The sequence below is a fragment of the Amblyomma americanum genome, chromosome 9 (genome assembly GCF_052857255.1).
Source record: "Amblyomma americanum isolate KBUSLIRL-KWMA chromosome 9, ASM5285725v1, whole genome shotgun sequence".
NCBI classification, from domain to species: Eukaryota; Metazoa; Arthropoda; class Arachnida; order Ixodida; family Ixodidae; genus Amblyomma; species Amblyomma americanum.
The window spans coordinates 34075255-34090709 of record NC_135505.1 but is presented as its reverse complement, the minus strand read 5'-3'; the positions used below and the strand labels follow the sequence as shown (position 1 = coordinate 34090709).

The following is a 15455-nucleotide window of genomic DNA, read 5'->3' as shown; positions in this document are numbered from 1 at the left end:
TCGGCCCAATACCCTGTGGTGCCTGGGCGCTAATCGAAGAAATATGAAAGATAATGAGGAAAAGAGTAGTAATGAAATGCGAACCCAGGTTGTTTAGCATGCGACCACAAAAGCAAATATAGGATGGATAATTGCGTGAAGCAAATTTTGAGTCAACTTAGTGAGCTTTCGGAAATATGTTTATCGAAGGCTTGTAGCAGCCCACGGGCCAGACATTAGGGCAGTGACAGTGTCCGTGTAATAAATACTGGAACCACATATCGCGTGAAGGTCTCTATAACTGCCGCAGTGTTTGCGCTAAGCTAGATAGTGTACAGAAAAGACGGTTGCTCACAAGACAAGTACTGAATGGTGCGTTAAACATCTTTGCTTCCATCTCCACCAGTCAGGTCTTGCGTCGCTTGCTTACGACGAATAACCTGATCATTCAAAAGAAAAAAAGCATTAATTCGAACACGATGGACCGTAACAATGGAAAGTTTAACCGCGTAAACTACAGCGCGTAACCTGTATTGTTTCAAAATTTTTGCTTATATGGCCCGCCGCACATACGCAAACGGTCGAGTATTGGGGGAAATCCGCTAAAATGAAGGCCTATAATGGCATCTGCATGGCACGCTACCCGATCTAGTGTTTGAGCCAATGCAACATACTGGTTTTTCAATCAGCAGCCATTAATGGCATGCAAGATTATCGATTGGTCTGAATGGCATTCTTTGGCTATTCAATATTAGGAATAAAAGAATGCTCATTCCTCATCTATCATAGGCGAACTAAAGCGGCTGTTTGGGCTTGTTGGTCAGTGAACATGGTAAAAGAATGCAGCGCGAAAAAAACAAGGACGAACAGAAGTGGACAGGACAGGGCGCTGACTACCAACACATTTATTCAGAAAGATGAGCAGCTTATATAACGCAGTCCAACACCCACGTGACCAGGAAAATAGCAAACGCGTTCAACTATCTAATACAAAAAACAAAACGAAGTACACAATATCAAAGTGATACATATCTAGGTAACGCAATGTCAACCAAAAACCGATAAAACCGAGAGGACCGCGACGAACCGTAAGGTGCACGCATGGAAAATGATCAGTCAGCGACCTTTGGGCAAACCGGCAGGTGCCTCAACGAGAGATTGTTTGAACACCGCCGGAGGGTCCGTAACGAAAGCGGCGGGCACGCGCACGGTTGTCAGAGCACGGGCGCGGACAGAAATTGCAAGGGTCATCATTGAGGCAAGGATGATAGCCAAAGCTGGAGACAAGTGCGTCAGCACGCCTTCTATTTTACTTACAGACAAGGAGTCCAGTTTTCTAGGCCCACTATAAACACGTCTTTTTTAATCACGTCTGCTTTTAATTCTTGTTCTAGAGCACTTTCAACTTTTTTGACTCAGTTTGACTGTGAACGGTTGACTCAGCTTTTGCGTTGCGTTTTGTATTGTTTTGTTATGCGTTTGGCCCCGACCCTGCTTTTAGCTTCGACTTTTACTTAGTGTTCGGTGACTATATTGTTATTTTCGTTTTCGTTTTGCCTCGTGCTGCATTGGCGGCAAAGGTCGCTGACTGATCATTTTCCATGCGTGCACCTTACGGTTCGTCATGGTCCTCTCGGTTTTATCGGTTCTTGGCTGACTTTGCGTTACCTAGATATGTATCACTTCGATATTGTGTACTTCGTTTTGTTTTTTTGTATTAGATAGTTGAACGCGTTTGCTATTTTCCTGGTCACGTGGGTGTTGGACTGCGTTATATGAGCTGCTCATCTTTCTGAATAAATGTGTTGGTAGTCAGCGCCCTGTCCTGTCCACTTCTGTTCGTCCTTGTTTTTTTCGCGCTGCATTCTTTTACCATATCATAGGCAGCCGGCCCAACTCAGCGGCTATCCAATAAATCCCTCCCAAGCTTATCCACTGGCTTTTTATCACAGGCATGCAGCGACACTATTGCAGGCATGCACGCAAGCAAAAGCATTGGTTGTTCGCCAAAGGCATGATGACACTCTTTGGCTACCGAATATTTTCCATCCAAGTTCACCCGCTGGTTATTCACCGCATGCGTGCAGGCACACTCACAAGCAGTCCCATTAGCCGTTCGCCAACACTGCTTAGTATGCATTCTATGCCTGACACTGCCAAATCAATCTATGACGAATGTTTCACTTTGGCAACAATTTGTCTTCAATGAGCTTGTAAATGCCACATTCTATTGTTACATACATTGAAAGTGAGCAAACCAGCAATTATGATTAATGTTTGACCATTTATTAAAAACATAACAAACAGCCGCAGCTCTAGGCGGGCAGTGGAGGCTCCGCGGAAGCGATTAATTAGTCATGTAGGGTCTCATCAGGGCTCGACCGCCTCGTCAAAGGCTCCACTGCTGGAGCAGGACCCGGGTTCGAGGGAGAGGCTGCATTGAGGGCAAGCCCAGGTGCCATCCCAGCCAGCTAGCACCTCAGCCAAGTGCTTTTTGCCTTCGCCTACTCCGGTGACAAGCTGCGCACAGCCGCCTGCCGATGTATGCCGGGACAACCTGCACAGATGTCTTCTCCTTTTTGTTGACGGACTCTGCATATACAAACAGCGAAACAAAGCGTTATTTGGCAAAATGCATTTTGGACAATAGTATCAATGTTAGCTAGTACATGCAATAAGGATTAGAAATAAATATATCACCTGTAGCCCCTCTCCAGAGCCTTGTCAAAATAAAGGCTTTCTTCTGAACTTTATCTGGTCGCGAAGGCTTATATAGCATCAGAACACTGGCCTCAGCCTCTGGCAGCATGCGGGCCTCTAGCTGGACGAGCTGCAGGCGCTGAAAACAAGTAGCAAATAATTTTTAATGGCAATTTGTAATCACAAGAATGGAATGCCTTTTGCGACAAAACAAACGGCTCGGCTTTTTGGTCGTGCGTGTTAAGTCTTACAGTGCAAAAAAGGAAAAGGACCAAGCTTGAAGAAGCATGGTGATCCTTGTCCTTTTTTTCCGAAACATGATATCTGCGTGTCTCGGGCATGTTTCAACGAGCAGCCGCTTTCTACCACAACCCAAGGACCGCATCCCCACAGAGAAACACCAGGATGCAATGTAAAAAATGCCATGCTCCATGTGCCCGGCCTGATTCATCAGCGAGACAAAAGGCCTCGATCAGAGAATCAGGCAACATAAGAAAGACGTGCGCTCATTGAATTAGGAAGCCAACACCAAAGCTGAGCACTGTGAACGCATCAATAACAGAATCGCCTTCAGAGAGGAGCGTCTTAATTGGCCGTGAAGCGTAATCTGGTCAAGACGAGCCACATTGAGTTATATGGAATCTCCGGCTGACAAAGGCGACTGAATAAAGGTCTGAAAAAGCTCCGCTCCACGTACGTTAATACAATTCGCCATGTGTTAACAGAACGAAAACGAAGGTGCTCTCTCCCACTACTGACTCACATTTCAGTCACCCTTCAAGAAGAGACCGAGTTGGTCTGGAAATGTTCGGTTGAAAATAAAGTATTGATTCTGTCAATATTTTTCCAAATTTTGTTTCCTTTCCAAATTCTACTTCAGCTATACGACAACTGAAAAAAATCTTTGGTCAATACATGCTCTGAGCCGACGATGCCACTTCGAGAGAACTTCGCGCAGGACGTATAGCTCACAAATTATAAGCAACGTCCGCCGGTAAGCAATGATCTATTGGTTTGATGTCATTAAAGATATGAATGGGAAAAGCAGCAAAAACTAAAGCGGACCCAAGAGCTTATGACAGCTGTAACCTCACCCTGAGGAACAATTTCTTGAGTGATATGTAACTTCCACCGGTGCGCACTGACCCATTGATTGCTGCTTTTAAACAAACTCATGCGCAAAGGCAGCGATAGAATATAGGGATGAAAAGTTCATCTATACTGAGTGTTTCACCTGAATTTCTCCAATTTCGTTAAAATAGGCTTTTTGAGTTAGAAGAGCGCTTCTTCGGCATGACATTGACAGTAGTGTAATGTATTAGATTACAGTTGAAACGAGCTAATTGGCGTGCTGCTTAACTAATAGTGCGTAGTTAAGTTTTCAACTATTACAGTTAAGCTTCGTAATTACTGAGAGGCGTGTAGCCCAAGTAGCCTCCTTATCAGATTTTGAATTTCGAAAACGCGGCTAACCTCGGCGCTCTGACCCAACAAATTATGGCAAAATCGCGCGAAATTACGAGCGCTTTCGAGAAGTTCTAGGCAAAGCAACTTCTCCAGCCGAAATAGCAAACAACAACCAAAAGCTGTCGGGGCCACAGCGCCGAGGGTAATCACTTTTTCAAAACTTTAAAAACTGATTTGGATATTACTTACGAAGGGTTAGCGCCTCTCAATAATTAACGAGCCTAACAGTAATCGGGGAAAAGTCAAATATTCTTTATTTGTTAACCAACCGCTCGTTAGGACTTCTTAGCTGTGTTATGATGTACTACATCACTGGCAATGCTATGCCAGAAAAAGCGCTCTTGTGGCCCACAAGCCTATTTTAAAAATTGCTGAAAGTGTCACGTGAGCTAACTCATAAAGGTTATTCTGCAGATTGCGGGTCGCGAATTTACGTACCGGTGAAGCAGTACCTACAAAAATTAAAACAAATACAAAAGAAACGTACTCATGTATCAACCAGGCGGCCCGAAATGGTTGGCGATACCTATGAAAAAAGTATCGACTGCAGAAGGGAAAAACCGGGTTCGAAGGGCTGTGTGCTCCGGCAGTCAACCGAAGTAGAGGTTGCAGTGGGGCGCGGCAAGCCGTGAGAAACAGGCAGAGGGTGGACAGAACAGAGAATCCTCAAAAAAGCTCTCAAGTTCAAGAGAAAAGAATTTCGTTTTTGGTGACAATGGGGTAAAGGTGGTATGCGGCGCGGGCATTAATCTTTGTGACGAGGCGCCGCGTTGGGAGGGGGGGGGGGGGATTGAAAGGATTGTCATGTGAAGGGCCCCTCGTGTGCCAGGAAGGAGGGGAAAAGGGCAAGTGGTAAAGACGCGCGCGTTTCCTCGCGGGGTGGAGGGAAAAGGAGGTTGCAATGCAAATTAGGGAGGTCGTCAAAAAAAGCGGGCTGCACGCGGCAGCAGCCACGGATAGCCCATTGAAAATGTTCGCAGAAAAACACGTGTCCGCGGCACTGCCGGTACTGGATTCTCTGTAAGCGCTGTGCACTGCAGCGCTCGGCTTCGCAATGAGGGCTAGATAATAACTTTGTTTTGTAAAATATTTCTGTATTTTAAAACTTCACATGCACATGAAAAAGAGGTTTTGGTACCTGCTAACGTCGCGGGCAACTTGTTTTCGCAACTGGAGCTGCGACTTGCAATTGATACACATGATAGAAGAAATGGACACGCCAGAAACGCTTACCCAGAGTGAATGAATAAGAATATTTTGGAATGAGTCAACATAATCACATTAATCAATGAATAAGCAATAAATACAATATAAAATAACCAATAACCAAGACTATTTTTGCAGTAATATATGTATAATAACAACAAGCATATGCACAAAACTGAATGCAATTTAAAGGGCATAACATTAAGGTCATGATCACCGATCCAGAGATAAAGCGACAGATTTATTGAGACGGTCAGGAAAAAAGAGATGGATCTGAGCACTTGGAGACAGCACAGAGACAGTAGGCCTTACGTGAATCGTACAGTTGCGGACAGATTAGAATGGACCACGCTTCAGTAGCCAAACTTATATGACGCGTATGGAAGTGAACATTAACGAATTTTTCCATTAATGGAAGCAAATGCGGTTCAAGCGCTTGTGCCTAAATGAAAGCTGCAGCCTTTCTATTTCTGTTACGATATTCCAGGTCAGAGTTAATTGGATCCTGGAGCCTATAACTAAGATATTAAAAAAGGAGTGCCCCAGCAAGGTGTGTCAAACCGACTAGTTGGGTGCTGCTATGAGCCGTGTGGCCTAGTCTGCAGCATTTTAACATCTGAAAAGGTGTTCATTTTTTAGGCTAATTGGCTATTGTTACATATATTCGCCAATGGAAAATCGCGTGATAGCAGTAGCAAGCGCCATAAGACGCGCGCACTCTGACAACAAAATCCTCTCATTTCCGGAGCGCTGCTGTGCCCCGACTTGATCGGCGTTGCGCTTGCAGCGGCCGCAAAATATGCGCCAGGAACCTGCTAACCCATCTGTTGGCTAGTTTCTTTAGCAGGGTAAAAAACGCTACGTAAATGCCGTGTTAATGAGAAAATTTCAAGTCTGCTTAAAAATTTACTCCTTTTCCCCGTGCCAGCATCTAAGAACTTATGCTAATCATTCAAAGTAATTTTCCAGAACGAACAAGCTATGGCTCTATGCCCCACGATTCCCAACAGTGCAAAAATGGTTTAGCTGAGACACTTTCATAATATTTGCCCACGGATTCTAAAAATTTCTATACGTAATAAATTTCCGGTGGGTGAGGATTAATGGAATACATATTGTTCATCCACTTTTTCTTAGCGCGCAGTAAACGTCATGTCATGCTAAGAGGGTATAAAGGCGCCTCGATCATGATCAATGCCGGGGACGCCCGTAGATGGTTTGCGAACTTAAACGGAGGAGCTTATATAAACGATCACGGCAAGATGAGGATCACAAAATGCGCCACTGGTCGTATCCACATAAATCATGTCTGTATAGCGCATGACGAGGTGAAGCAAAATGACTTCGGCACCATACAGTAGCGTGAAAAGTTTTCGTGGAGGAAATAAAAGCTCAAAGGACAGTTTCGCGTGTGCAAAGTGATCGAATGTTCCGGTATTCCCTGCAGTGCGAGTAAATATTTTTTCACGTTTCTTCTATTTTTACAGTTCCAATTTTTTAATGTAGCGATGACGGCCTTGTGATGGCTAAGTGAGTGGTTGGATGCTGAATATCATGGATCTTATCATACGTTTGAATCTTATCGCGCACACGACCTGAAATTTAAGGATATATCCTTGTCACACTGCCTTAGACGAAAGATATCGATCGTGCCCTCTGAACTTAAGCGCATGCTCATAATTGTTCAGCGGGCGAAGAATCACAAAAGCACTCGAGTCGAAATTCTTGGGAGAAAATTAAGTTCGTTGGCTAGGAGACTGCAGAGATTACACAAGGGTAGAAACTTGGGCGAGTCGGTAACGATGATCCATGGAAAGTGAGAGTAGCGCAAAACGGGACAAAGGGACAGAGAAAGACAACACAACACAGGCGCTACTTCCGACTGAAAGAAACCAGGGCGGCCAAGACGAACGTAATCCGTGAGGGGAAACAGGCGCATGCGCCCAGAAAGATAATGAAAAACAGGTGAATGAGGATCTACGGATGTGCACGATTCAGCGTTTCTTTAAGAAGGCCAGCTCTCTTTTGGACAGGGAGATAGACGGCTTGCTTACACATTTATCGTCCAAGGCAGCGATACGAGCTGCTTCAATAATCTCTCGCGTTAACTGATCCCGGTGTCTGGCAACGATCGAGCACTTGTCCAGAAATGGCACACAACCACACTCCTTGCAGTGTAAAGCCAGATTACTGCCAGTAAAAGTTCTCAAGTTATTTTTGTGTTCGCGAAGTCTCTCATTCAAGCACCGACCTGACTGACCAACATACCGCTTACCGCAAGAGAGAGGGATGTCATAAACAATGCCTTCAGTACATTTCACGAATTTCTTTCTGTGGTTAATGGTGCACTGCAGCTTTTGGGGACGTTTATCAGCGGGCAAAGTTTTTTTGGAAAGCGCACTTAGTTTTTCAGGGGCAGAAAAAACGACACGAACATTAGCTTTTGTCCCAATTTTCTTGAGATTGTGGGACAGGCAATGAATGTAAGGAATAAGAGATTACAGAATACACTGCACTAACTAATCGCAAGCAGAACGTCGCTTCTGAGCGTACAAGATTCTGGCCGCCCAAACCACTGAATTTAGGGTGGCAACCCATTCGAATGAATCTTCAAGAGGAAAGAGCTCTTTCTGAACACGGGCGCCGGTGGATCCGTTCTCTGCCTTCCGCCCTACATGCGTCGAGCGCGTATCCTTGTTGGCTCCTCCCTCCGGGGATCCCTTCACCCAGCGGGCCAATCGCCGCTCCCGCAGGTGCCTACATTGCACAGGTGAGGTAACGGCCGCGAAAATTCCAGGAAACTCGCGGGTCTTGCGCCGAGTTCACTCCGCAACCCATCGGGCCGCATTTCGGGACAGTGGGGGACCAGCGGTCGCACTTCGTCCTGTAGAGTTATTGAAAAGCGTGCACGTGCACGCGCGCACACGGCGCTCGTATTGCCCGAGAGTGGGGGCGCCTCAACCAAGCTCAATTAACCCAGCGTACGGCGATCGAGAGAGACAGGATGGGAGATTCTGTCCTGTGGATGGCGGTGCGGCTGCCGCCGACGACGATGACACAAAACTGAGGGACTGAGCAACAAAGAGCGCAGTTCTAAAATAGTTCCTAATCAAAGACCCGAGTACTAACGCATAACGCGACCGGCACACACACACATGTAAAACCGCTCGGCCGCTTTCGGCGCTGTTTAATTTGAGAGCTCGCACTGCCAATGGCTCTCACCGCTCGGTCGACAAAACTCAAAGGTGCATTCTCACCTGTTTTTTTCTCTTTTTATGGGCACTGCTGCCTAAGCAAAATATAGTTTGCTCGGTTTATGAAGTAGATTATTACAATAATTGGCTCGCGCGAGATCCCACGTAGAGGCCAAGTAGTGCCATGATCAATGTCGACGAGCCATCAAAATTGCTGGCAGAATATTGACCAAGGAATGCGAGGATGCATGCAACTTCGGCGGCCAATCGCAACAGGCAGGACGATGTTGAACAACATATGCCAGGATATGCATATTTTTTATAAGCGATCGTTACTGGTGGGATAAGATTGACCATCGCATCCCAAGATGTTTGCTTCACTGGTTACCCATCGCAACTGATGGGGCAATATTTGGCAGCCAAGCCGAGTTTGGGTACATTATTGAGAGGCCACACCAACTTCGAGGGCAATATTGACCAAATTATACCAAGATATGTCTGATGCTCACCAGCTATAAAAAATGGCATGACAACATCCACCAACAAATGCCATGATGTAAGCCACTCTGGCTATCCAACGCAACTGCCCGAACAATATGCGCCATCGAATGCCAGGTTGTACGCCATGTTGGCAGGCCATTGTTTCTGGCTGGCCATCGCAGATCGTCGTTCACCAGGTTATGCCAATGTTGGCAAATAAAGAGCATAGCCGGGCCATTAATGGACGTGTTCTCGTATCGCATCGCCATTATTGGTCACGCATTGGCCAGAACGGGCCACCATAGGACTACGGATCGCCAACGCGTTTACAATATCGGGCCGATGTCATGTTCGAACCCGACCGCGGCGGCTGCGTTTTTATGGAGGAAAAACGCTAAGGCGCCCGTGTGCTGTGCGATGTCAGTGCACGTTAAAGATCCCCAGGTGGTCGAAATTATGCCGGAGCCCTCCACTACGGCACCTATTCTACCTTTCTTCTTTCGCTCCCTCCTTATCGCTTCCCTTACGGCGCGGTTCAGGTGTCCAAAGATATATGAGACAGATACTGCGCCATTTCCTTTCCCCAAAAAAACCACTTATTATTATTATTATGCCATGTGCTGCCTGGGTAGGCACTAAATGTGGTCGGCTCAAAATTTGGAGTTTCATGCCGAATTTAAAGTGCAGGTCGCGAGCGCTCCGTCGGATCACGAACGGACCGCATAGCTGCGGCTGAGATCGCTCCCTCTCATTTTGCGAAAAAAAAATGGGTGGGCTCCCGCGGGGACACTTGGTGCAAGAAAAGCTCTACTTTCAGGGAACATGCGGGGCGTCGCGCTTCACCACCGATTCGTCCTTGTCGCCACTCTGTCTCTCACATTCACTGGAAACGAAGGGCGAATGAAATTTTCGCCTCCTGAGAAGAAGGCCGCACCATAAAATTTTAGCCATGAAACGTGCCAAATTTTCAGATTTTTTCCGCATTTTCAAAACTGTATGCCAGGCTTTTCAGGTTTTTGGCGCATTTGAAGAACTGCTATGATTAGTGAGCGTCGTCTGACCTTACCCGCCGCGGTGACTCAATGGTTAAGGCGCTCGGCTATACTTATCCGGAGTACCCGGGTTCGAACCCGACCGCGACTGCAGCGTTTCGATGGAGGAGAAACGCAAGGGCACCCGTGTACTGTGCGATGCCAGTGCACGTTAAAGATCCCCAGATGAGCGAAGTTATTCCGGAGCTCTCTACTACGGCACCTCCTGCTTCTTTCCCTCCCTCTTTTATCCTTACCTTACGGCGCTGTTGAAATGGCCGCCGAGATGTGAGACATACTGCGGCATTTGCTTTCCCCAAAAACCAATTTTCATTATTTTTTTCATTTCTTCTGACATCAGAAAAAGCGGGAGTTTCTAACAGATTAGCAATCTTGGTATAAAAAGCGGTCACAACTATTTCACAATGTTTATTTATGCACCAGTTTTTTTTTTTGTTTGAGCGAAAAGAAAGCGGAAAATAATTGCATTTGGAAAAGTTACCAGTTTCGGCTGGCATGGCTCCGCTCGTGAAAAAAAATGGTTTCTGAGGAAATTAATTGGCGTAGCAATTTTCCCACATCTCGGTGGACACCCGAACGGCGCCTTAAGGGAAAAGAGGTAGGTTACTGAAAGAAGAAAGAGGTGCCGTAGTGGAGGGCTCAGAAATAATTTTGATTGCCTGGGGATCTTTTAACGCACACTGATATCGCACAACACACGAGCACCTTTGCGTTGCGCCTTCATCAAAACGTGGTTGCTGCGTCAAGGTTTGAGCCCGTGAACTATGGCTCAGTAGCTGAGCGCCCTAACTACTGGGCCGCCATGGCGGGTCACGCTGCACGTGGCTAACAACGAAAAAACGTGTAAACTTTCCTTGTAAGTTGCCCGGATTGACCCAGATCTCCGTGTATCGGCGTAGTGACGACAGGCACGAAGCAGCCGCCGTCAGCCGTGACAGGAAGCAGATACGGGGGAAAGGAAAACGTCACATGGGATTCCGGTCAAATCTGCCGATTGTGGCGAAGTAAATATCCCTGCTCCCCAAGCGATCCAGAATCGGCGCCTTATCCCGGTTTGCCTCTGGAATACAAAGCGTTTTCCATTCTGCCATTGGAATACAATTCCTCTAAACAGAGCAGAAAAAGTTGATCAGGATCAGCCTTTCAAATTCAACATGATCTTTTTGAGATAATGACTAAGAACTCCTGTGTGTCCTTTCTGTGTCCGCGACTTCTGGGGTGTTTAAAAAAGTATGTACCCCCCGCTAGCCCGCACGTCTACCCTTGTAACTTTTGAATCTTGCTTTGTCTAAAAAGTGTCAACGTGGGAGCTTGCCCGCTCAAACTTTCAAAGCGAGATTGTTGGCACGCCATATAATCGTCTGGTGTTAAGGGCGGTTGTCCACTTCGGGACGAGGAAGGTGGTACACTCAGTAATAATAACTATAGTTGGTATTTTTGGTCTCCGCCTTCTCAAGTCTCAAGTGGTGATGGTTTGTTTACTTGACACCGTTATTTTGCTTCTGTCTTTTGATTCCTGCAGCCCGCGTGGACATAGCGCCCAAGGTGATATTCGATATGGAGAACAACTTTGACCCGGTGCCGAACGGCTCCTTCACGCTCAACTGCACAGTCACCGTGGAAGCGGGAGTCATGTTCAACATGTCCTGGGGCTACCCCAACAAGAGCGTGAGTTTTACTTCTTAGTAGGCGCGCAATGAAATTTTTAATGCATTGGGAGCCCCGTGAGGCCAGATGCGTCGTCGGTGATAAAAATTCGCTCATTGGCTGGAGAGAAGTAACGTCACTTAGCGGAGCCATTCTCATTGGCTGGAGGTAAGTGACGTCACCAGAGCGGAAAGTAACGTCACGTTCGGTAAAGGCATCCACAACTGCTAGTGCTATCGCATTGCTAACACATGGTGGAGCTAGGTGTCCCAGTAAATTTTGTTCTTTTTCCTTCTCTCTTATCACTGAGAATGGAGGCCGGGTAGAAAATGAGGAGAGTGGGTGACTGTTCTGTTAACATTTTGTTCTGAAGAGATCATTAACCAGTCAGCTGCAAGCATGTCGCCTGAAAAAAATTATTGGTTTTGCGTAGAGTTTGAGATCAGCGTGTTATTTTTCATAAGTTGGTTTCCAGAATAATACGAAATATTTAAGTGGTTAATGCTGCATATTCTGTAATAGGTAGTCAGATCTTTTTAAAAGGTTTCATTAGATAGTAGATTTGACAACGTTACCAATTTTCTGCATACGACGTGACGATTTCACACTATTTCCACTGCTTGCTCGCATTTGTGAACTGAATTGTGAGAAACGAGTTTCTCTATTTTTTTCTCCAGACGTAATTACGTGGGCCTTATCTTCACATGGGACACAATATGTAGGTTTCTGCTGCTTAATTGCGCAGCCAACTTAGTACGTGATTGCTCACAGTGGCAATAGTGCCACAAATCTCTGTATTTGTTTTTTCATTGTTCAAACCTGTCGGCACGACGCTTTTTCGCTTTTTTGCGATGCAAGACGCGACCAGAGTTATCACGATTGTTCGATGCCAGGCGGAGCCGATTCTAGGTTGTCCCAGAACGTTGTAGAAGCTTTGCCCGCCATATCTCGAAGGTTCGCTGCCAGCTTTAAACTGAGCACGGCCAGAAGCGGCGGGCATTCTGTTATACGGCTGCCGTTTACGCTTGTTGCTACGCCGCCGCCGAGTGATTCGGTCCATTGTAGCAGCCCCGATTAAGTATTTTGTTTAGACGCCAGCTGTCGTTCTGTACCCCAGATTGCAGTCACCGCTACGTGATATCGGGTGGAGGTGCTGGGTAGCCTTCCAAGTTCCGGACGTCCCCTTCAAGTCACGACACAGCTTACTGCGCTTCACATCGGAGGATGAGCCCCCAGTTCACTGAAACAGCCGATGTCTCCAGAGAGAGAAGCCTGAGTTCGGGACCCTGCCGGACTGCACCAGACCGCGAAAAGACGCTGCTACGAGTACCACAACTTTGCCAAAGATGTCGACACCGATCGTACTGCGACAGCCGCGAGTGCCGCCAACTTTCAATGGATCCCTAGGCGATGACCCCGAAGAATGGTTGGACCAATTTGAGCGCATGACATCATTAAACCATTTGGATAATTTGGCAAAAATTGGACACGTGTTTTTCTCACTGGAGGGCTCAGCCCATACGTGGTACCAAAACCACGACTCTCCTCTAACGACATGAGAACTCTTCAAGTCAGGACTTTTGAAGGTATTCACCAGTGTCGTGAGGAAAGAAAGAACCGAACGACTCCTCGAGTCCAGGATCCAAGAAGAGGGCTGAGTCGGGCTGGTTGGTTCATGTTGAAATGGTAGGCAAAACAGCGCAGACGGACGGGACGGAAGAAGGCGAGACAGACACATGCGCTGTCACAAGCCAGGATCCAGCTTCCAAACGAGTCGTACGCGGTTACGTGGAAGAAATGAACATCTGTTTCGCCGCTTCGACCCTGAGATGACTGAGGAAAAGAATGTTAAGTTTTTGATGCGCAGCGTGAACGAACAACTCTTTGCCAGCCTGGTCCACCAGCGCCAAAAACAGTCGAGGAATTCATGCAAGAAGCCTGCACGATTGATAAGACCATCGACGGGAGGCCTCGGCAGTACAATCGCCCTTTCTCTGTCTGTGCAATCCGTCAAGACAGACCCGACGACCACCACCAGCAGCAACTTGAGGGAATTTATCCGCGAAAACGTCCGCGACGAGCTACGTCGATTGCTGCTATTCTGCTCACAGCGCAAGCAGCGACTCTCATTGATGCATGGATGTGTTATGGGAAGAAGTGCAACAGCCACTTGGCACCCCGATGGCCACAAACCCCAGGCCATGACCTACGCTGCGGCAGCGCGCACTCTTCAGCCCCAACGACAACCCCGACGTCCCTCCGACATGGACTTGTTCCCGAACGCCGCCTCCCTGCCCCCGCCCGCCCAGCCTATGAGTGACGCTCAAGCCCCATGAAATGCAACGTCTGGAAGACTGCTAACCACCGACCATTGTTTTACCATTGCGGTGAGGCCGGCTACATTCTTCGTCACTGCCCTGTAGTGACATATCCGTCTTCGAGGATATGTTTGCCGTTGACGCCCCACGACCACGCTTCGGCCAACGTGCGCAGGAAATCGACGAGTACTGCGTCGAGAGAAGCATGCGTCATATAGCTGTCTAGCCCTCTCACCATCACCGTCCGCGCTACATATTGCGTCGCCGGGCCACACCTACGTAGCGGTTCTTCGCGGAAGGTCGCCCAGCCCACGCAAGGGAAATAAAGAAAGCATCCTTGGGACTGGAGGTTGCTCAGCAGCGCAACGACGAAGACCCTGCAACTACCAAGCCCCATGAAGACGCTGCACCCGCTACGCCCCATGAAGACGCTACACTCTCGGCACTGACGGCGCACAAAATGACAACCCCGACCACGACGCGCACTGCCTTCAAAACGACGCCGTCACCCAGAAAAGCATCGACGACACGCCCCACCCGCGATTCGCATACGCGATGAACCGTGACCCGACGCCGAGCGCGACGTTAAATGCAAGAGCCAGGACAGCTGTATTAGAAGTGACTATTGACGGCCGGAAAGTTATTGCTCTAGTCGACATGGGCGCCGATCATTGTGTGATGAATGGAACATTCGCCGCGCAATTCAGTAAAATTACGTCCACATGGGATGGCCCACAAATTCGCAAAGCCGGAGGCCACCTCGTTAAACCACTGGGGCGATGCACACCGCGAGTCACCTCAAGGGACACATCTACCCTGCGACCTTCGTTGTACTACCGCAATGATCCCGCGATGTGATGCTCGGCATCGATTTCCTTAATGAGCATCAGGCGATAATCGACCTGCGTTCCAACCACAAAACGCTTTCGACGGACGAAGCCATTCCTTTAATGACGGCCCTGGAGCAGCATATTGCTCTAAATGTCCTAGATGAACAAGTGAGCGTCCCACCTCGATCAAGCGTCATGGTCACCGTAGGTGCCGCGGATGCCAAGAACATATTAGCTCGGGATCTCAACGAGGGGGACACTGCGTTGCTTTTTGAGCGAGGAATCGGCATCGCAAGATGCATCGCACATTTCCGCAATGGTCAAGCCGAAGTACTGCCGTCTAACTTCGGCTAAGAATACCGGCGCATTAACAGTGGAACGACAATTGCTTTCTTCGGCGAAATGTTCGACGTACGAGACTCCTTCGCCCTCTCCGACCCATCTGCAGAAGATTCTCCTGACGACGACAACTACCCCGCTTTCGACATCAACCCAGCCCCACCCCGGAACAGACAAGACCAGATCCGCAACTGCTTCAAAGCTACGGCGAGTGTTTTTCGTCATCGCTGAAGGTCCGACAAA

The 15455-nt window shown here is 47.7% G+C and overlaps 1 protein-coding gene across 1 annotated transcript in view; it reads left to right on the top strand.

The window, feature by feature from the left end:
* LOC144104923 (vascular endothelial growth factor receptor 1-like) overlaps positions 1-15455 on the top strand; it is a 146706-nt gene that overhangs the window by 71840 nt on the left and 59411 nt on the right. The window contains 1 exon segment of the mRNA XM_077638153.1: positions 11601-11746. Coding sequence (XP_077494279.1) covers positions 11601-11746 — 146 coding nt within the window.